The sequence below is a fragment of the Hippocampus guttulatus genome, chromosome 11 (genome assembly GCF_054856545.1).
Source record: "Hippocampus guttulatus isolate MCC_2025c chromosome 11, RoL_Hgut_1.0, whole genome shotgun sequence".
NCBI lineage: Eukaryota > Metazoa > Chordata > Actinopteri > Syngnathiformes > Syngnathidae > Hippocampus > Hippocampus guttulatus.
In genome coordinates this window covers 11,895,882-11,918,745 of record NC_141271.1, presented here as the reverse complement: position 1 = coordinate 11,918,745, position 22,864 = coordinate 11,895,882, and the positions used below count along the sequence as shown (strand labels likewise).

Here is a 22,864-nt window from a genome sequence, read left to right as displayed (position 1 = left end):
TAAAAACATTTGGACACTTTTTGAACTCTATACGGGATGGGCTAAAAGTTGGCATCCTTTTTAAATGTACCTTTTTAAGAAAGCTGATGAAAGGAAGATTCTCTCACACACACACACACAGACTTGCAACTGTAACACTGTCCTTGCAACCTTAATTTGAAACCTTAACCCTGGCTATAAACTCTACTTTGAAGGCGTAAAGCTGGCTTGAAACCATACTCCAGAAACCCCAATACAGGTCTTGAAGACCTACTTTTCCTTGTCCTACTTCTAGCTCTGTGTGGAAACCCCATTATGGATCCCTGAGCAATGCTACCCTTTCTTGAAACTGATAACTTCAAAAATGAATCCCAAAAGCTTTTATTGCAATTGATGCAGATGAGAATTTGTGTGGGGCTGTGTCAGAGGAAGGGCTTTTACGAGATTAAACTATTTAATAAATGTAGCTGACATAATGAAGTGTAAATGTAATTAAAATGTTTAAATATATTCTCTACCTTCTGTGTATTAGAATTAACTTTACACCCAGTGGGCATATTCGGCCTGTGCATATGATTCCTTTTAAAATTGCACATATTTAGATGTGTGTGTGTGTGTGTGTGTATGTATATGTGTTATACGTGTATATATATATATATATATGTATATATATATATATACGTATATAGATTTATATACATATGAATGTGTATATAAGTGTATTTGTGCGTGTGTGTCTCTCTCTTACTTATATTTATATATATATATATATATATATATACACAATGAATATTTCAGCATAATGTCAACACATCCAGAAATGGTGAATATTAATAAAGACCATTCTCAATTTTGAACAGACCCACGACGATGCAGTGTTACCATGGTAACAACATCCGGCTCATTCTTCTGAAAACACGTGCCCCCCCTCCCCCCCGAGCCGCTCGTGATTGGTCAGTCACTGCTCGTATGTCACCACGGCAACCGAATGATTGGATTTATTTATTTATTTTAATACATGCGCTGAATCGAGAGTTTTGCAATCTGATTGGCGGTCAGATTTCCGCTCCCATTCAAGGTCCGCAGGCAGCATTATGTGCCATTGGTCTGCTTCGCATGCCAATCAAATGGCGGAACAAGAGGTTGACGGGCTTTTTGTTACGGAAGCCGGGAGGAGACAAGAAGGTCGGGGGTGTTTTTCGCAGCGGTCGTGTTTTTTGGCCAACGCTATGGCGGCTGGCATCACACTGGAGACCAACCTGGAGACCGAAGCACACCTGAGGTGTTGGGGAAGGCATTAAAGAAACCGGAATTCCTCGTTGATTTTTCAAAGTAGTGTTTGTGTAGAATTTCCGGGTTCGCTTTTAACGCGCGCGTGCGCTCATTAGTTCTTTTTTTTTTAGGGGCGGGGGGCAGGTCCAGGCATATTTACCCCCCTCAGCGTTCTCAATGGAGCAAGTTTGTTTTTTGTGTCAAACGCTCGTGAAAAGCAAGACCGTTTTTCTCCTGTCACCCTCCACGTTCCGGCTGGTGGTGTAGCTGTCGGCGCGTGGCCCTGCGTTGTTTGGAGGTGGGAGGGAGGAATTTCCACAATGAAGCCCGTGCCGGAGTACCGGGTCTTTGTGCTTTGAGTCGGACAGACCGTGTTATTATTGTCAACAACCGACCCCAAAATGGTGAATGCTGAGATGTTGAGCTCCTTTTCGACTTGAGTTAAACGATGCGCGAATACAAAGTGGTGGTCTTGGGCAGCGGCGGGGTCGGAAAGTCCGCCCTCACGGTCCAATTCGTCACCGGGACGTTCATTGAGAAGTACGACCCCACCATAGAGGACTTCTACCGCAAGGAGATCGAGGTGGACTCCTCGCCATCGGTCCTAGAGATCCTGGACACCGCCGGTACCGAACAGTTCGCCTCCATGCGAGACCTGTACATCAAGAATGGACAGGGCTTCATCCTGGTCTATAGCTTGGTCAACCAGCAGAGCTTCCAGGACATCAAGCCCATGAGAGACCAAATCATAAGAGTCAAAAGGTGGGTGAAATGTTGTCAAAGTGGAAAATGCACAATGCATGTAGTTGACATATTCGGCTATCATGGTGCAGGGGTGGGCCTCTAGACACATGGCTCCTCTATTTTGGTGTACACCAGACACTAGCAGAAATTGGGAATCTTGAATACTCCACCCTAAAACCGTTGATAATTGACTATTGTAGTTTAAACCATAATTATACTATGTTCGCAAAACATGCTAGCATTTCAAACTCGTCTTTCCACATTAAATTGCATACGTGCCTTTTGATTTGAGTTGAATTTGTGCAAGGAAGCTGGTGTGTTTGTCACCACTTTGCATGACTGATTTTCTAGGAGCTGTTTTGTCAAATTTCTGAGTTGGTGATTTAAAAATACTACCATTTTTAAATACCTTTAAAAGTTTAATTCATAGCCCCGCGACCCTAGTCAGGATAGAGCGGTTCGGAAAAATGTATGTATGTATGTTTTATTCACAGCTCAATTAGTCATAACGTCAACCTCGGCATATTCTTTCTAGATTTGAACAAATTTGTGCTGAAACCTATTCTTTTAGTCACTCAAAAACTCAGACTTGCTGCTTTTGGGCGCCATCTTGTGTCATCTTGGTGCCTTGCTCTATGTTAAAATGAGTTGAGGCACTTCATTGAGACAGTAGTGGTGTTTTGTCATCATCTTGTGGCATCCTCATGCCAATTAACTTTCTTGAAGTGAGTCGGGAGCATCACTCAGACAAAAGTCGTGCTTTGCCATCATCTTGTGGTATTCTAGCGCCAAGAAACTATCTTGGAAGTGAGGTGAGGATCTTCACTTTGACAAAAGTAGTGCTTTGCCACTTATCCTGATGAGGGTCAAGGGAATTGCTGGAGCCTATCCCAGCTGACTTCAGGTGAAAGGTGGAATACCCCCTGAACTGGTCGTCAGTCAACCACAGGGCACACATACAGACAAACAACCATACACACCCACATTTACACCATCACTGAGTGGGAACCGATCCCATGCTGCCCACACACAAGTCAGGCAAGTGTTCCACAACACCATCCATCAGCAACTCTGTCAGAAATTGTATTTTTTTCAAGAGGGGTAAATTACAATTATATTATAATTTCTCTGCTGCACTCAATGCCCACCACTAATCGTAGAAGTATGAATCATTTGCACCAAATTGAGCGAGGCATTTCCCACTTGTGACCGACTCTTTGCGACTGATTACAATTTTTTTGTTTTTGCCTTACAGCTACAGGTGGTTTTTGTTGATGTATTTATTTATTTATTTGTTACAACTACATTGTTTTTGACAACTGCAGGGTTGACCAAAAGTTTCCATACAAAGGAACATGATAATGATTGTAATGTCGTAGGTCGTGTGTGTGTATGTGTGCGCGTGTGTGTATAATTGTATTGCATAACTTCAAGTGACACATGAAATGTGAACACATTGAAGCAACCTGCATACGCAGAGCTACATAATATAAATAACTCTCCAAGTGCCATTGCTGAAATATACAATAATACCATGAAATTAATTATGTAGCGTTTAGTTGGCCTTTGATGAAACAGGCACAAGATGTTTTTTTTTGTTTGTTTTTGTTTTTTGCATTGATCATATTTTTTAAGGTGCAACTCAAGCAACCAATTGAAACTGTAACATTTATTTTGTGAATGCAAACACTTTGTTTTTCTTCTTTCTACCCACAATCTTGCTGCTGTAGACTGTAAATTTCCCCAGTGTGGGACAAATAAAGGATATCTTAATTTTAATCTTAAAAAAATTCCGGCGGCCGAGTGGCTGACTGGTTAGTGTGTCGGCATCACAGTGCAGAGATGGAGGGTTCAATCCCGGCTCTGGCCTTACTGTGTGTAGTTTGCATATTCTCCCCGTGCCTGCGTGGGTTTTCTCCAGATACTCCGGTTTCCTTCCACACTCCAAAAACATGCGTAGCAGGTTGATTGTGCACTCCAAATTGTCCCTAGGTGTGATTGCGAACGCGAATGGTTAGTCGTCTATGTGTGTGCCCTGTGATTGGCTGGCAACTCGTTCAGGGTGTCCCCGGCCTACTGCCCGAAGACGGCTAGGATAGGCTCCAGCACACCCCGCGACCCTTGCGAGGATAAGCGGATCCGAAAATGGATTGATGGATTGATAAAGACATAGTGGTACAGCTTGTTTCTAAAATCTTCTAAAAGTTTTCTTCTTTTTTTAAAGCCAAGACCCAAATAAGAAATGCTGTCCTACCCTGGAGCCACATTTACTAAAGTCTATCATGTGTTGCCCAAACATTGATTTTTACTGTTAATTTAATGATACACAACACAAGAGACGTGGATTTATGACAAGAAGTTGTTTGAGTGCTTGATGAGTAATAAAGTCGCTTCCAGTGCAGTGTTTTACTCTTGACAGTCAGCAACCATATAAAAATTGATTGATACACATTAATGTACCCCATAGGGCTAATTATAGTGGGGCCTTGGTTTACGACGCTACTGACACAAGTGCTTTTCCCATCTACAGTATATATTTACTGCCATTGTGACTTTACTACACTGTTAGCGTAGGTTAGTAATAGAAGGAACACCAAGACATCACGGTTGTTGTTTTTTTTAACTCTGACAATCGTCAGCACTATAAAATAGATTGATCTACGTTAATGTACCCTGGGGGGCTTATTATAATCCTCCAAATTACTGTACCTTTTCCAATTTTCATTTTCCTTGTGATCAATCTAGAACATTTAGTCAAATAGCCATCCCTAATTTGTAGTTTACTGCTTCACATAACTGACTTTTCCTCATTTCTTATCTCGTCTCCCACACCACTTTCAACTTCTCGATAGTAAATATCCGATTTCTGCAGTCCTCCGGCACAAATTCTTTGTGTTGAATCATAATAAAATGTTTGCTTGTACCGGTACTTTGGAAAACAATGATCAACATTTTTGCCTATTTTTTGCCTCAGTTTATGTTTTTGCAATTTCTCCAGTCGTTGCGGTTTGAAAATTTCCTTCTACTACATTGCGATGCTGATTTGAATTTAATTAATTGTTCAGACCTATTCTGGATTAATCTATAGACATTACAATTCTAGTGTGTTTGAAATATATAAACTTATTTAAAACAGAGCAAATACCACTCACTCCGTCCTTTCATGGTTCAATTTGAACTTCTACTTTTTATGCATCTTCTAATCACTCGCACAACTGTGAATGAAGTACTGTAATGAGGTCATCGCGTTTCCCACCGCTTGTGTTGATTCCTATTTCCTGCATGTTTATATGCTAATGTATACATGCACACTCGCGCTCCAGCTGCAGCCCGGCTGTCGCGCGATTTCACCCCACGCGCTAGCGTCTGGTGTTGTTGTCTGAAGTCACAACACCAATTTATTTTCGCATTTCACACGCAGCTCCTACACACGCTTCACTCTGATATTTGATGTGCATTTAAGAAGCCTCAAGACGGCGGACAAAGATCAGTTTAAATGGAACCTATCATGGGAAATTTACTTCGTTGCTGGGTGCACAGTGGCCGGGGTTTGGGATTCGAATCGTGACTCCGGCATTCATGTGTGGCGTTTGCATTTCCTCCCTGTGTTTTTGTGGATTTTGTCCGGCTACTTTTTCCAAAAACATTTGTACTTCATTGAAGATTCGAATTTGTCAAGTTGTGTGTGTAGGTAAATGGTTGTTTCTCTATATGTGCCCTGCGATTGGCTGGCAACCAGTCAAGGTTCTCCCTGCCTCTTGCCCAAAGTCAGATAGAGAGGCCTGTATGAAATTTTGCTGAATTTTGACAGTGCAGCTAATTTACACCCTGCATCAATTTATCCACCGGTAATTTAGAAGCTAGGCTATCATTTTCAAATGACTACATGAAAGCACAACTGGGTGTCGTCAGTTTACAACAGATTTATGTAATGTCGTTTTTGACTAACCTTTGATAAAATAGTAGTAAAATCATGACGACAGTAAATATTTATATGAAAAACCTTTTTATACCATGTTGACATAGCGACTTGTCTGCTGACAAACACCGGCGACCCGTCACGGCTACGTTAGCTCAGGTCAGGGCCGTCGATCTGTCAACGTCCGTCAGCGGCAGGCGTCTCGGAAGGCTACAGGCGCACATGATTACACCGTGGGCCGGTGCGAGCGCGCCGTGGATCCAATCGCTCCTCATTGCTGGGACAAGCAGTGACTGGTGGCTTTGCCGGGCCTGTAAATAAAAGCGTCATGGTCAGAGTGTGACGAGGAACAGCGTGACACAAAGTGATAAACCTTGATGTTTGCACAGCAAGTGAACTGTTGGGTGTATTAAAATAGGATTGAAACCCTTCATACCCTCCACTTATCGACCCATTGATTATCGAAGGGAAAGAAGATTTGGGTCGAGACACACAATCGCTCTTATCACCTCCGCCCCCTCCTCAAATTGAGCTCAACTCGCAAACGCCACACAGGAAAGCCCGGGCGTTTATTTGAACCTCCGGCCTCAGAAATGTTAGACAGAATTGCTAACCACTAGGTCACCAAAGCTGCTGTGCTGGCTAAAATGTGAACGTTGCCAGTTTCTTTCCAATAGCATCTATATGTGGTTTATTGAAAAATGTGAAAGCTTATCCAACCTGTGGTTGCGCTGGACTGTGTGGTCATGGTTCCGTAGGTCCTGGTGACATTAAGATCTAGCACATCATTCTTTGGATCATGCAAAGATGACTTTGCCGTTTCAGCGTCAGGGAAAATTCTCATTGGTTCACCCTAATGTCTTTGTTGGGCCAAATCCCCGTCATCTGTTTGTAGCATCAGACATGGAAGGAAGTGGGAAGGGCCAGTTTTAAAAAAGCCATGGGAGAATCCCACTCTTCAAATACCACCCTTGATCCTGTCTTGGGTTGTTTACAAAAGACATAGCTCTGATCTCCACTGGATTATATCTTGGATATGCCAAAAGAGAGGCACTTGTAAATCTCTGACTCAGAACCTCCTTCAAGTAGCTATTGTCAAGAAGAAGAAACCCAGAACTCCGCCTGGTCCTGTAGGTCCAAGCCCCCCACCCCCCTCAAAAAATCCGGTCCTGTCGGCGGCTTGCAGTATCTGTCAGCAAGAATGACGTGATTGGATGCGTCATGCATTATGGATGAAATGCGTCTGGGAATGGGGCAGTCACATTAAACCCTTGTGGCCGCCCGGAAGCTCACTACCCCAAGGCTAAAGCGTGACTTGTCGTTTGCATGAACACAACCAATGTTTGGCATTTCATATTTGATGTTTTCATGCCATATCTCTATTTCATTTGCCGTATTAAAGATGTCTAAACAACATGTGGTATCAGTGCCTGCCTAGTCCAGACACATGATGGTCGAGCCCTTCCCACAAACCCCCCACCCCCAACCCCTCCAACCCAACGCCCTTGTAAGCTTTGGTATCTTTGGCAGCCACAGTCTCACACCCCCCGGGAGCACAAGTTTCCTCCTCTGTTATTATGACTATATATAGCCCCCCTCCTCTGTACGCCACGTGTCTTTGTGCAACAACGAGGCCCCAGTGAGCCACACAAGTTGAAGAAGTGCCTCTATTAGATAGAACAGAGAAGCAAGCGGTTTGAAATCAGGTGATGGATATTCATTTTGCCTGATGTGACTTAGCTGGCACTTTTAACAGCTTTTGAAGGATTTTAAGAGTTGAACCAAAAGCACAACAGGATGTACCTTTATGGCACTCAAACCTTGATTGAACGAGAAGCTCTTGCAACTTCTTAGATTTTAAGGAAAGTTTCTGGTGAGGGAAAACAAGTTCCAGGTAAACAGGTGATAAACTGACCGATGTTTTCAGGAAGTATGTCTAGAAAGTTGAAGAGGGAGGTGGAACCATTTGTGTTCCAACCAGAAAGGACTCGGGCAGTGTCTTAAGGCCTGCTGCAACACTGCACAACAGTGTTGGACCTGAGCGGAATTGACCATCGCGAAAGAATGACAGTTAGCGATTCACACCGACTGATTGAAAAACTGAACCCTACACGTCAACCGACATGCTGAAACAGAAATCTGCGACCCTGCATCGGATATTTTGAGGCGCCACGTACAATCTCTTGTACTGTTTTCTAGTTATTAAACCTCAAAAACATGATTTGATTGCCAAGGAAGAAGCGAGTAGCCTCAAAGAGAAGAATAAATGAAATTGTCGCTCAGAAGTAGTTACGGTTAATGTATTTGTCCAGCGTGAGTGTGTGCTTCAGTGTCACAACCAATGTTCTGTCTAAGCTGCATGCGTGAGCAATTACGAATTGCTCGCACACACATTTCTAAACTCATTCTTTTATTTCGGCCCCAGTTTTATATACATAGAGGACACCACACCATTCCCATCTGCTTCACAGTTTCAGTAGTGCTACCGAGAGTAATTCAGCAGTGAATCGAAATCTCTTTCACTCAATTGACAGAATTCTTAATGCTCATTTAATCATGTGATAGGCCCATCCTCAGTGTATTAAGTTTAGTGAAACCATTAGGAAGTATGAGCTGCCGGAAAAACTCGTGATTAACATCCATCCTGTAAGATCTTCTTACCCTCACAAGGAGTGATCAGGATAGTTGCGATTAAAGTCCACTTGGGATAATGTATTCATGAGGAGATGAAAATGAAATGGACTCTTTCCTCCGAGCAAGCTCATTCTCATCACAACCTGCAGCCTGTCGCAAATATGCAGTGAATACGACATGGAAACCGGTACCCGCTTCTGCCAGCGCACAAGAACAGTGCCGAAAATGGTAATTTTTAGAGGCAGTATGGTTTGTGTGCCTCCCCTCAGGTACGAAAAGGTCCCCGTGATCCTGGTGGGCAACAAGGTGGACCTGGAGAGCGAGCGGGAGGTGTCGTCCAGCGAAGGCCAGGCGCTAGCTGAGGAGTGGGGCTGCCCCTTCATGGAGACGTCGGCCAAAAGCAAAACCATGGTGGACGAACTGTTCGCCGAGATCGTGCGGCAGATGGACTACGCCGCCCAGCCCGACAAGGACGACCCCTGCTGCTCGTCCTGCAATATACAATAGCCATCCAGGGTTGGGTTGGGGGATGGGGTGGGGTGGGGGGGTGCAGCAGGATTGGAGGTTATGGCAGCCCCACACAGACACACACTTGGCACGCTCACACACACACACACACATAAGTGCACACGGCAGTTAAAAGATTGATCACGATGAATCTTTACTATCAGCGGTGACATTATTCATGACGTGGCAGGATCTTGAGTATTAAAAAAAAAAACATACCCTCGCCTTATGTTGCTCTCCACCTTTTTAGTCTTCATCAGCAAAGAATTACACCACGGGACCTTTATTTTTTTTGAAAAGATAACGTTCTTAAGATTAACTTTCGTGATGCATTTACTGTGACAGCAAAACGACACTAACTGATTTCTGGGATCGCTTTGCTTCAAATTGTAACAAAGGTTTGGATTTGTGTACATTTTGTGCAGTGCTTTCTGGGAGGGTTTTTTGTACTCATTGCTGGGCTGAACCAAAGAGGGTGACCTGAAAGCATTTTATAAATTTTTTTCCCCAAAATTGTAAATGGAGGGAAAAATTGGTACAGACATCTTTTTTTTAATTGTTGCTGTTGTTTTTAGTTTTAACAGTAAAGATAAAGAGCATCATCTTCCACTTATTTTTTTTATAGTAAGTAAGTAGTATAGTCATCGTCTAAAAATTAAGTCCGAATGAACATTGGATTCTCAGTATTTGAGTATCCTAACTCGGGGTAATTGATTAGTTGATCATTCAGAATTATTTGTCTGTAAAGCAGTCGAGGCAAAATGGAGTGCACTAGTTTGCTGCCATGAAAGGAGCAAGATGACCTACCATGCAGATCTCATTTGGCTACGTTCTGAACATCCATCCTCCATCGCTGTCTTTTTTTTTTTTTTTTTTTACTCGGTTGTGGAAAGAAACGGAGGTTCACAAGGTTTATTGGTGTTAGTTTTCATGAAGTCATTGTGAAAGCAGGAGTTTAGAACATCCAGTGATTATTTCTGTCAATTTATTGATGATAGCTTTGAACATTCAGTGTTATTTTGCCTCATCAAATGAGTGATGGAAATGGGAGTTCAGAACATTCAGTGCTGTTTTTTTAAAAAATAATTTGGCTGTGAAAACAACAGTTAAGAACAGTCAGGTATATAAAGATGAATTAATCGTGGAAGAAAAAGCTCGTGTCATTTTGTCTCACTGAATTGGGGTCCAGAACCTTCTGGGCTATTTTTTTAATTAGTTGATCTTGGAAAAACAGGAGTCCAGAACAGTCAGGACCATTTTTTTCTGATTAATTGGAAATGCGGAAATTAGTTCATAACTTTATGTGATTTTCTTTTTTTTTTCACCAATGAATCGCTCATGGAAACAGGAGTTCAGAACATTTGACCCAACTTTTTGAGGGGACAACTTCAACACAGCAAAGTCAACACTTGCAATCATGCCTTAGTTTTCTTCCTCGTCCACTGGTGACATGCTCAGAGTATCCATCGTAAAGCGGATGATGCTCAGACTAATTTAAATGGTGATGTACATATTTTGTATGGGAAGTGCCAGCAGAACACGTGTCATTATAAAGCGAAAGCATGGAAACATGGAAAAACTACTGTTGTTTTTGAGAAGAATATGAGGACAAACAAATGCAGGTATGAAACCTGGACGCTGTCACAGCTGTGCATTTTTTTCCAATTTTAATCTAAACCAGGAAGCAATTTTATTTTTTAATTTTTTTTTGGATTCCCTCCTTGTGTAACCATGTTGATTTTACAATTTAGTTTTTTTTTTTACGTGATTCTTGAACCCTCCTGATTATGTTGACATTTGTCACCTGCGTAATAAAAGTGTTCAACAATTGGATTGAGAGCTTTTTGTGCAAGGGTGTGTGTGTGTGTGTGTGTGCATGAGCGCATGTTTCAGGATGTTTGAGTTCTCGTTAAAAATTTCAGCTTATTCTAAAGCATTCCTCTTTATCGAGTTCCAGCAGCTTGTTATGAAGACTAAAGGTGTCTTTTAGTTACTTTGTTTTATTTATGGTCAAGCAGAGTCGGAGGCTCATTTAGGCTGCAGCAGGAAGGAAGTGATTTGTTATTTTTTGGAAGATGACACAATGAGAGCAACACATATTCCCAGTGGACGTTTCAGCTGATTCTCAATGAGTTTTAGTCATTCCGCTAAAAAGAGAGAACATCAGGGCTTAAAAGGAACACAAACAATCCGAGCGTAGCAAGAATGGACGCTTTTCTTTCCATTTTCCGGTGCACTTTGTTGATTTGAACTGCAGCCGGTTTAAGGAGACGCGCTCGGTTGCTTTTTATAGCTGCCGTCTTTACGTGCGGCTGTGAAAGCACAGAATAATAACTACTTTGCTGCATTCCAACTTTCACAATTATATCCCAGACGTAGCGTGGCCGGCCACGATGACTTTTAAACTACCACTTGTCTTTCCTTCAAGATTGGAGAGCAAAAGGAGGGCACGTCCATCATGGCTGAGTCGTCTTCTGTGTTTGGAATGGGCTTTGTTCTTCATGATTATTGAATTTGTCTATACATTTTCATGCTGTATTATACATTGTAGTTGGCGATCTATTTTATTGAAAATGGTTACAATGAACTACCCTTATATTTTTTTTTCTCCCCCTCTCCCTCCCTTGTTTCTTTCTGACTTTCGGGTTGAGTGAACGCTGGCGCGTTTTGGCTGCCGCTGCTCAACCCGTATTGTTTTGTGTTTTTTGTTATTGTAAAGTGTCCTTGGGTGTCTTGAAAGGCGCTTATAAATAAAATCTATTATTATTATTATTATTATTATAACTTACAGATTCATGATGTACGTTGTAACGAGGTTCAACTACGAAAACATTTTGACACATTTTTGATGGCTGTGTAGCACATAAAATCACTATTAATACGTAAGATGCAATGGTTTATATGTATACTGTATATATATATTTTAAGTTTAGGTTGGAAAATATGATACTTTCCGATTTAGATAGGGCTATGGCGTTTTCTATAGGGTCAATTTGGATTCTCTTTAAGGTCTGTACTGGTGAATTAGAGCCTATCTGGTTGACTGTGTCAGAGGCGGGGTGAAACCAGGACTGGCCACCAGGCATTTGACAGGTTTTGAGTGGACACCCCACAGTGAAACAAATGAGCTCATCCACCTTAATTCATCTCATGGTGCTGTTCTTGAACGTGAGTCTGTAAACAAGGAATCTGCATTGCGTTCAGGTGCTTCATTTCGTCGAATGAGACCAGGCAGAGGGCTAACAGGCTTAGTCTGAATGTCTCGGTGGGCATCATTACGGTAAAGGACCAGTCTGTTGCATCATTTGCGCTGATGTATATTGTTATAAGTGCGGAGTTGCAGGGTGCTAATGAGAAAATAAATCACGCCGCAGTCGCTGTTTTCTTCAAAATATCCTTGTCGTGGAGGCAGAAGTGACTTTCAAGGGAAGGAGACACTGAATGGGGAAAAAGCAAATTCCGTTTGAGCATGTCCCACTGGACCTTCACGGCGCAGGTGTGTAAATTGAAAAGCCGTCGACTCCTTGTTTCTTTCTCTGAGCTCCCCTGGCGTTCCATCTCTGAAAATGACACACCGTGCTTCCTCCAGATGGGATCCTGCCCTTCATTTCTTATCAAAATGACAAGGGAAGTGCTCGTGCGGCCTTAGTCACGACTGCACAGTGTGCCGTTCTGCAGAGAGATAAGATAAGAAACCTTTACTTGTCTCAAAATGGAGAAATTCCCAATTGAATGAGCATAATCTCTCAACTTTACACGCTGTTGCACCGATATAGTTTTTAATGTCACGATTGTCCTTTTTAATTTTTTTTAATTTTGTTACATGCCTAATTTGTTGTTCTGTTTTGTTTAATTGTATTTTACCATGTAAAGTGCCTTTGAGTGCTACACAAATAAAATGTATCATTATTATTATTATTATTATCATCATTTTTACTTCTTGGTTGCCGATTAATGCAAAGAGCTACCAGTTTGATACACAATAACAAATGAGCACAAAATACCCATGAAGACACAGAACATGTTCGTGGCGACAAGCCAAGGGATATCTTTGTGTTTCAGATATGTCTCTGATCGATGTCGGCACCATAACATCACATCAGTCCAGTATTAAATTATCGTTTGCGTTCTGTTATCATTGCATTTTTTTTATTTTTATTTTTTGTTTTTGTGTTTGTTTTGTCACTTTGTGTTTGTTGTTACGTCGTGTGGACCTGATGTGGACTTTTTTCAGCCTTTTTTGGCCACAACATTCATCAAGGAGGAGACTCGGTGCTTGGTGGTTGCGCCTTCTCGGCAGCATGGGTATACCAGCACTGTTTTTGACTGGGAGGAATGTCGGCGCCATTTGACTGTCGTTGCTGGACAGTCCCGCGGCGCTTGTGTCTTGCGCCTGTAATGGGCAGCATTTTTCACAGCCTCGCTTTGTTCAGCGGAGAGATCGGTGCTGTTGAACGGTCTGCGACTGGATGGATGTAAGTCTTGAGGAGCCGACGATGAGAAGAAAGGAGCGTTAGCGCGGAGCGCCGATGCGGATTTGGAAATGGGAGTCGCGGCTTGGAGTTTGAAGCGGATTACGTGGGACAGGAGAAGTGAACTAATCTCTTTTCGTCAATGGACGCTACAGCTTTGTTGTTTGCTTTCAAAACTTAGCTTGTAGCAGACGTGTGCACATTTTTCAGCATGACGTCTCTGATCCACTGGTGAAAGGACACTTTGATCCTCTCCTCTTTCATCTATAACTGCTTCAGACAACAAAGTGTATGCAGAATAGTGGTGAAGATTGCATGACTGTTTATGTCCTATGTGTTGTGTTGTGTTATTTTTGTTATTTTGACTTCAAAATGGCGCCGCGAGAGTGGCTGCCTTTCCAGCAGATCCTATATTTTGTTGTTCTATTTCTTCCTTTCATAACTTTGCTGCTGTGAATTGGGAATTTCTCCATTGCGAGACTAATAAAGGTTTTCTTATCTTATCTTATCTTGTTTTGTGTTGTGAATGATCAGTTGTGACATTACAAAGGCACACCCCCCTCCACACACACACACACACACACACACACACACACATGTACATACAAAATCCAAATGTGTCCAATATCAACAACAAACAAACAAACAAAAAGACAACACCAATGAACCTGCATGCAGTGGTGTTCATAAGTTTACATGACACTTTTATGGAAAATATGAATGTTGACTGAATTCAGACCATCTCGTTATATTAGTTTTTGCTGAATGAATGTGCTGTTCTGAAATGCTTTATTGTTCATGTTGAATTTATGTGTTTTGCCTGCTCACTCACGTTTTCGTTGAATAATGATACACGTTACATTTTATTAGGGATATGACGATATCGGCAATATCGCGATATCAAGATATTAGAATTTCCGCGATATCGTCGAAACACATCTGTTATATAGGCCTGATTTTTTTCCCTTTGTGCAGTTCCATCACCCTCTGGTGGTTAGTTTATTAGTGCAGTTTAATTGGAATTCTGCATGTTTTGGCCACCGACGTTAAGACTCATGCTGGAACGGAACACGTTTGAGTTCCTCCACAAATGGACTCGATTCACATTAGTGTTATCAGTCGAACCCCGCATTGTGAACTACATAGACCATGATACTTTGCGCTTTTGAGCCAAAAGGAGCATTTGACAATAAGATGACTGGCCAATCCTCTTTCTTTGTCACTCCCGTTATGTACAAAAACACAATACTGTATTGTGCTTTTTCTCAAAATACGTTTTTCTCTTTTATTCATTTTAAAATACCGTGAGTTTTTTTATACAGTTATATTGGCCATTTTTAATATTGCCTACTTCCCCACAACATCGTAATATGTATCATATGGTGGGGTTCATGTCGTGACGTTCGGATATCGTTACACCCCCTACAAATCATGCCAAGGTATGCAAACATTTGAGCACAATGCGTGTTTGTTTATTGACAAATATATATAATGTCGCTTTGAATGTCAGCCTTAATTGTGTTTTCATTGAGTCTCAATATATTGAGAGGGAGATTCCAAACAAATGTTAATTAATATACAATAAAATAATGATACTAGTACCTGATGTTATGAAATGTTAGTTTTGCAAATAAATTATAGACACATTACATATCGTTTGACATCGGCCCATCCTACAACCACATTGATCATCACTTCAGAATAGGATACCACGGCGTCTTTGGTTTACATTTCGACGTACAAACGACAATACGTCGTCGTTTTGTTTGTCATTTGAATATGGTGAAAATTTATAAATTATCGACAAGTGTTTTCCATCCAAATATTTACTGTGAGTGTGGCTTTACCACTGCGTTTGCCTATGTTAGCGATAGAGTGCGACGCGTGACGGTAAATACAGTGTACAGTATAGACGTATAGGTTCGCATTACGTCGTCGCAACATTGCCGATGCTGCGTCGGAAAGCGAGGATGGGCTGTGTGGCGTACTCTCTGCGCATGCGCAAAGGAGCCAACTTCTCGCCTTCTGACCCAGCTCAGCTGACGCCAGCATCTGCAACTCTTGTCGGCGGAAGATGATGGCAGACTCTGGAAGTCCCGAAGAACAAGTGGCAGTGATCGGCAACACCGACATCACGCCAACGGAGTCAGAGAACAACATAATCAACACGGTAGTACATGCATATGCTTCAACGTGATGTTGAATTCTATGTAGTCGTTAGCCTATTTAGCTAACGGGCGGTGTGGAGTTCATTCGAACGCCGTTCCTGACATTTTTGAGTAGCGGTAACGCTTATAGAGTTTTGCCAGACTTTTAAAACTATGACACATCTATGCAATGTTAAAACTATCATGAATGTGTTACTTTCGACTAGTTGCTTTACAACAAACTTCACTCGTGTTGCTAGGTTGCTAACTAGCTTCTGCATTCGCAGTTGGTGTTCAATGTAGTTCGTCCTCCTGGCTTCAGTGTTCTTTAGTCTCGCCCCCCATGTATTTATTTATTTTCACAGTTTTTGAATGGCGGAGATAAAGGACTAACAGAGGAAGCCCTCGGGGCTCTTGCTCAACACTCACGATTTGCATTTTAGGAAGCAGGTTGTGGAGTGGTTAGCACATCTGCCTCACCGTCAGAGGTTCTGTGGTCGAATATTTATAATGTGGAGTTTGTGAAGTTTCTCCAAGTACCCCAACTTCCTCCCTCATTCAAAAAAACATGAACGTTAGGTTGACTAAAGACTGCATTGTCCTTAGATGTGAATATCAATATCAATGCTTGTCGTCCCACCCAGTTCAAGGGTGACTGTATGAGGATAAGGGTGGATGATGGACTCCTCATGAATGTGTGTGTATTGTGTGTCCATGTTTACTGTCACACTTTATCTTATTGTGTTATGGTTCAGTACTTTTAACACTTAATGGATCCTATGCTATGCAGATGGTGGAAAAGGGGGCTTCGATGTTGAAGAAACTGGAGATCAACGTGGCAGAGGCTGAGAAAAGAACGGGCAAGAACACGGTCAACATGCAAGAAACCTACACCGTCTACCTTGTTGAAACACGGTGGGGTCTGCTGAAGGCTGGTACATGTATAGGAATTTTTAACATAGAGGCTGGGTTTTTGTTGTTGTTGTTTTTTTTTAATGTGGGAGACCCTATGCACAACGAAGAGAAAAATAAGTGATGTGTCTTCTGATTGGGCTGACTTAAGATACCACACCATACACATCGACATCCATGACAGTTGCGTCTCCTCCCCCAAACCACATGTATGTTGGTGTACCAAGACTGACCTGTGAGAGGGAACTTGGTGCCACAGGGCATCTAAACTGCTGGAAAGAACAAAGAGAAAGAACCAGTATTTAGTAGAAGAAGCTAGAATACGTTTTTGTGTGGTGGCTTATCTGGTAACTAGATTGCAGTTTTATGGTTTTCTCTTTAATATGCAATACTTGGTGACCGTTTTCTTTTTGTATCTTGCACCCAACAACCGTACCACATGTTTCAAAACAAACCAAACCTAAAGCTATTTAAAAACTAAACTAAAACAAAGCATTTTTGAAAAAATAAAAATGAATAAAAACTATGAAACCCCCTCTAAAAACTAACCGACTTAAAAAAAAAGTTAGCGTGAAATAAAAAATATGGAAAAATCCCATACTTTGTTAAGCCAGCTCTAAATACACTCCACAACACAGCATAATTGCTGTACGTAGAATGCCCTTTGTCACTAATTCAAGAAAATCGTCACAACATATCCCTGTCATGTGTGCAGACCATCTGAGACCGTCCCCAGCGTTTCTCCACCCCCCACACCTGACACGCTGTGGAGACGCTACAGTGAGTTTGAACTGCTCCGAACGTACTTGTTGGTCACCTACCCGTACATCATCATCCCTCCGCTACCAGAGAAAAGGGTGAGTAGAATCAGAAATGCGCCCTCCGCTTATGTGTTGTGTTTATTATTTTACTTTATGTTAACCGTTTTGTGAAGCGCTTTGTTACAGCTGCAGCTGTTGTGAAAGCGCTAAATAAATCAGGATGTATTGTATTGTATTGATATGTGGCTTGTTTTAACTTAAGGCGGAGTTTGTGTGGCACAAGCTGTCAGCTGACAACCTCGACCCTGACTTTGTCGAGCGGAGGAGAGTTGGTCTGGAAAACTTCCTGCTGCGCGTGATGTCGCATCCTGTCCTCTGCAAAGACAAGATAGTTTTCCTTTTCCTTACAGAGGTTTGTCTAAGTTTTAATACACGCAAACAACCTGACTTGTATTTTCATGCGCAATGGAACCTTGCTGGTCATCCTCCAATTTGTTCACATTTTGAAAAAGTTTCAGGTCAGGCTGGTTCTCATTATGGCAACTGTATTTCGGGGAAGTTTGTAAGCAACACTTTAACTTTTTTAACTGTCACACTAGTGTAAAAATCCATTTCATAAAAGACAAAAATGAAAATAAAACACACACCTGTGCAAAAGAAATTGTATCAAGAGTCCCAGAATTAAGTTAAATATGTTGGACACCAAAAATAAAACTATGCCCGATTTTCATTGGTTAATTTTCCGCAAATTGTTTCAGTGATCATTGCGGATTTGTCTCGTACAAACAAATGGGTACCAACGAATTTGACAGTCTGTAAATGATAAATTTCTTTTTAAAAAAGACAATAATGCACTACTGATAAGACTCACTTGTGAATCTCTGTAGTCTTTCGTAACAAACACTTGTTGATTTCCTCTAGTGTTTGCTTGATTGTATTGTGCAGCAGAGATGGGTGTACCATGTTCCACTCTTTTGTGGTGCCATTAAACAAAAAAAGCCAAAGAAAAAGCAGTTCATCATCGATATGCTCACTGAACTTGTGACGTCACACAAATTGATGTTTTCTGAAGCAAATTGCTTTAAAATGCTTGAGTTTTGTCCATTTTGGACAACCCCCTGGTTCTTTGTTATACTGCAAATGTCAACTGAAAACCTCTTTTATTCACCTGTCAATCATTTTTATTCAGGAGAAAAGATGGAGGGATGCCGTTTTGGAGACGGGATTCCAAGACAAGGTATTGTATTTCCATTCAGTAGGGCAGGTGCCCGCACACAGCTGCATCTTTATAAATTAGAGGATCTATCCAAATTATTTCAGGAGTTCAATACAAATGTATTAAGCACATAGGAAAATGTTTTTTAGAAGACCAATCCTTCAGGTGGTGAATTTGAGGTTTTCATTTGTTGTTAGCTATGATCTTCCATATTTTAAAAAAAGTTTGAAGTTGGAAACATGGTATCCAAAAGCAGATTGAAAATATTTTTTCTTGTTAGGCGGACTCTCGACTGAAGTCCCTCAGTGCTATGTTCAGAGTCAAAAGCCCTGACAAGTAGGTGTCATTTTCATCACTTTTCTTTTTTTTTTTTTTTTTTTGTCTACCTCACTGAGCGAGTTCAGTTCATATTGCCGTATAAACACAAGAGATGCTGAGCTGTATGTTCTGCTGCTGTATTTCCCAGGCGCTTTACGGCACTGAAACAGTATAGCGATGAACTGAACACCGCCATCTCTCAACTTCTCAGGGTGAGAGCGGTGAGTATCCGCACAACACGGCGTGGTTGCGCAATTCGAAATTGTTCGGCGGTGAGGTGAGGGATTGGTTAGAAGTTGAAAGATATTTTACAGTTGTGCTCTTCATGGATGTTTTCGTTTGTTGCAGAGAGTAGCAGACAGACTGTATGGCGTCTACAAAGTCCATGGAAACTATGGACGAGTCTTCAGGTGAGTGCTTTGTGTTTCTCCGCATTGCTTGTTAGTGCCACCAGGGGGTGCTACATCGACATATTTGAAATATCCTGGTTGACGGCCACAAAGCGTTATGTTGCACTCATTTGCCTTGTGTACTCTTATCATTGTTGTCTCTCCAGTGAATGGAGTGCTATAGAGAAAGAGATGGGAGATGGTCTACAGAGTGCCGGTCACCACATGGACACGTAAGTATAAATTGACATCCGGCTATCCATTTTCGAAAGTACTGAGCCTATCTCAGTTAACAGTGAGCGAGATGCTGCGGGGGTATCTTCGGAAAGAACAAATTGACATTAAAGTAGAATCATCCATTTAAATATTGGTTCTATGTTCGTTATGAGGTACAAAACTTACTTTTTAAATATCATTTTGGTTGATACCTTTTTGATATGTGTGTTGCCAGGTACGCTGCATCGATAGATGACATTTTAGAGGAAGAAGAGCACTATGCTGACCAACTGAAGGAATATCTCTTCTACACCGAGGCTGTGCGGTAAGTTTTTTTTTTTAAATGATGTTGAAAATTAAACTCATTCATTCTCTTCTGCTTATCCGAAAGTCAGGTCGAGGGGACAGCAGCTTAATGAACAAAGCAAATGAAGCGTAAATTAATTTGAGACCGTTTATCTTCTTCAATTAGTTGTTAACTTCGACTTGTAGTCTTTTAAGCATTCGCTACGACAACTTCACCAAATTGTACAAAACAAGTGTGGCATAATCATAAGTCATAAATCAGATTGCAACAATGTGAACAAATCGGTGGCTTTGTCACTTTAATTTGTTATAGTTTCATGAAACATGAAGTCTAACCATGTGGACTACACTTCTTGATCACTGAACTTACGTAGACACTTAAAAAAAATAAATCTTACTGACCGAGTCTCATGAAGCAGACTATCATGTATATGGATTGTTGTAGTATTTTGTCTGTGGGCTCAGGTCAGTGTGTCGGAAACATGAGCTGATCCAGTATGAGTTGGAAGTGGCAGCTCAGGATCTGGCCTCCAAGAAGCAGCAGAGAGAAGAACTTGCCACTGGGGTAACACATTGATTTATAAGTGAATGAGACAGTTATAGCACTGCAAAACAAACCTTTTTCTATGCTTCACGACATACTGTGTGTGTGTTTATATGTGTAGATGGTGCGTGTCTTCTCCCTGAAGGGGATGACCAGTAAACTGTTTGGCCAGGAGAGTCAGGAACAGAGGGAGAGCAGGCTGGCGGCTTTGGAGCAGAGCATCCAGGAGGGAGAGCAGGCGCTCAAGGAAAAAAACGCAGAGTGCCAGTGAGCTCATATCCTCAACCTTGTTTGCTTGTTCTGAACCTTTTTTTTTTCCTTCTTTTTTTGGAGGGGTGGGGGGTCGTCAGCGGATAAGGGCAAGCGATCCAAGGGCTGCTTCTCTTGAGAGCTGTCATTTTTTTTCTTTGTAGAGAGTTTGTGCAAACAGCCTGGGAAGACATCGAGCGGTTTAAGGAACAGAAGGACAGAGATCTGCGAGAGGCACTCATCAGCTATGCCATTATGCAAATTAGCATGTGTAAGAAGGTAGGTTTAGTGGTGCACAATATTGGGTACTCTGGCACCATCTATTGAGCCGATACAAGAACTTCTCAGTCGGTTTGCTCTTTGAAGTGGCGTATCATTTTGTCCCTCACATCCACTGGTGCATTTTATTAAGTTTGTATATTCAGGGGAAAAACGAGAATTTATTTTAGCAGTTCACTTCAAAAAGTGAAACTTGTATGTAGTATATACATTCATTGCAAACAAAGTCAAATAAGATTTTTATATCTTAATGTATGTGTAATTTCAAGCATCACAGCTTTTAGCTAACAAAAATACAAATTGAGGAACAATGAAAATGATTTTTGAGACAGAAATTAGGTCGTCATTGGCTTTGTGAAAAGTATTTTCCTATGTTTGATCAAACTATACAGTAATATTTGAGTTCAGTTTTGGGGTTGATTTAGGGAAATAAACAGCTTCTATAGAACGTCACTCCAACTGATTTTTTTTCCTTGACCTACTGAGATTAATTGAGACGGAGCGTCAATTCAAGTTTAGGCCACTATTTGAGAAAATGTGATTTATTAAAATTTCTGCCTTTATGAAAAGGTTATCAAAGAGAGAATGAATGATCTTAGCTAACTATGAACTGAGGTACAGTAGTTAGTTACTGGCCTTTTTTTTTTGCCTGAGAAAAAGGAAGCATATATTTGGAGTATGTATTTATTTGCCTTCAATTATCGTAATTTTGATGTATTCTGTCGCTGTCTTAGGGAATCCAAGTGTGGTCTAATGCCAAGGAGTGTTTCAACAAAATGTGAGCCGCTTTCCAGCCAATCAACCACCCCAGCCGAAAGCAATGTTCCAACTCAAATATTCAGGCCGGTACGACACTGGTCAGTTTTATGTCTGACTAGTCTGTTGGAGATGAACTCTCATTGTGAACCAGTCGGGTCAATCCTTCACCTTCCAATTCCAGATTTGTCCACAGCTTCTCTCAGCATGATGCGCAAACATTTCATCCTGGGAGCGGGTACTAATAACGTGATGTTAAATACTGAAGTACAAGTTGTTCATTGTGGATAAATAAATGTGGCGATGAGTGATGCCTCAAACATTTCATTTGGGGGTTTTCCTGTTTAAATCAGGACTAAGGAAACGACGTCTCGTGGTCCATTGATGACCTGCGTGAGAGCATTTGCTGACCCACTATAAACTTTGAAATAAAACCTCAAAGTAACTGAGGTGGGAGTCGGGTGTCAGAATAAGTTTTCCCACCCCAGATCTAAATAAACTGCAAGTCATTGTGTCAAATACATAAGGTTGATAAGAAATGCGTCATTCCTCAGCCAAAGCCTTTAACATTTTGACATGTGTTCTGATAAGAAGGGTGGACCGTGGTAATTTATTATATGTTCTATGGTGCAAATGAAACGCAGTGAGTGCGAGCCACTCAAGGTCGCCGTTTCGGTGCGTAATGTACTTTTTTTTTTAATGACTGAAACTGCCACTCCCCAAAAAACTGTTCCATTAAACTGACTACCAAAGAATGCATGTACTGTATATGTTGGCCCTTAATAATCACTTTAAGACATGTACATCACAAAAATGGTAACGGCCAAATATGGTAACGGCCAAATGAAATCGGACCAAATTATGAATCAGAAACATAATGTTCAAGACTTTTGTTTTTTTCCTCCCCAAATTGATTTGTTTCATCGGGGATTTTTTTTTGAATGGTATTGTAATCAAGATTGTCAAACACTAATAAACCTTTCTGCAAGAAAAAAAAAGTGTTGTTTTCTTGTTCAGAATAATGCACTCAAGTAAGATGGTGTTTTGCAGCTTTATGAATTACACGGGTTAACAGCAAATTGTTTTATCAGAGATGATTGTATTTGCCCCTTAATGTATTTTTGACACTGATTCATAATGTTTTCTCACACATATATTTTTGTCGATAGCTATTTTTATTTTCAAGTTTGACCTATTAAAGCTTGCGCAACCATGCACTGTCAATTATTTAAATAAGATGAATG

At 41.2% G+C, this 22,864-nt stretch overlaps 2 protein-coding genes across 2 annotated transcripts; both read left to right on the top strand.

The window, feature by feature from the left end:
* Window positions 1-1,163: 1,163 nt before the first annotated feature.
* LOC147198093 (ras-related protein Rap-2a) lies at window positions 1,164-9,058 on the top strand. Its single transcript, XM_086123451.1, has 2 exons — window positions 1,164-2,013; window positions 8,818-9,058. The coding sequence occupies exons 1-2, from the start codon at window positions 1,700-1,702 to the stop codon at window positions 9,053-9,055; spliced, it is 552 nt and encodes a 183-aa protein (XP_085979577.1). The 5' UTR covers window positions 1,164-1,699; the 3' UTR covers window positions 9,056-9,058.
* A 6,483-nt stretch (window positions 9,059-15,541) lies between these two features.
* On the top strand, window positions 15,542-22,618 carry snx4 (sorting nexin 4). The gene is made up of 14 exons (XM_086123441.1): window positions 15,542-15,697; window positions 16,465-16,589; window positions 17,302-17,443; window positions 17,610-17,759; window positions 18,537-18,584; window positions 18,844-18,899; window positions 19,030-19,102; window positions 19,230-19,291; window positions 19,438-19,503; window positions 19,722-19,811; window positions 20,258-20,357; window positions 20,458-20,603; window positions 20,750-20,864; window positions 21,599-22,618. Exons 1-14 carry the CDS (start codon window positions 15,602-15,604, stop codon window positions 21,644-21,646), a joined length of 1,317 nt encoding a protein of 438 aa, XP_085979567.1. The 5' UTR covers window positions 15,542-15,601; the 3' UTR covers window positions 21,647-22,618.
* The last annotated feature ends 246 nt before the right edge of the window (window positions 22,619-22,864 follow it).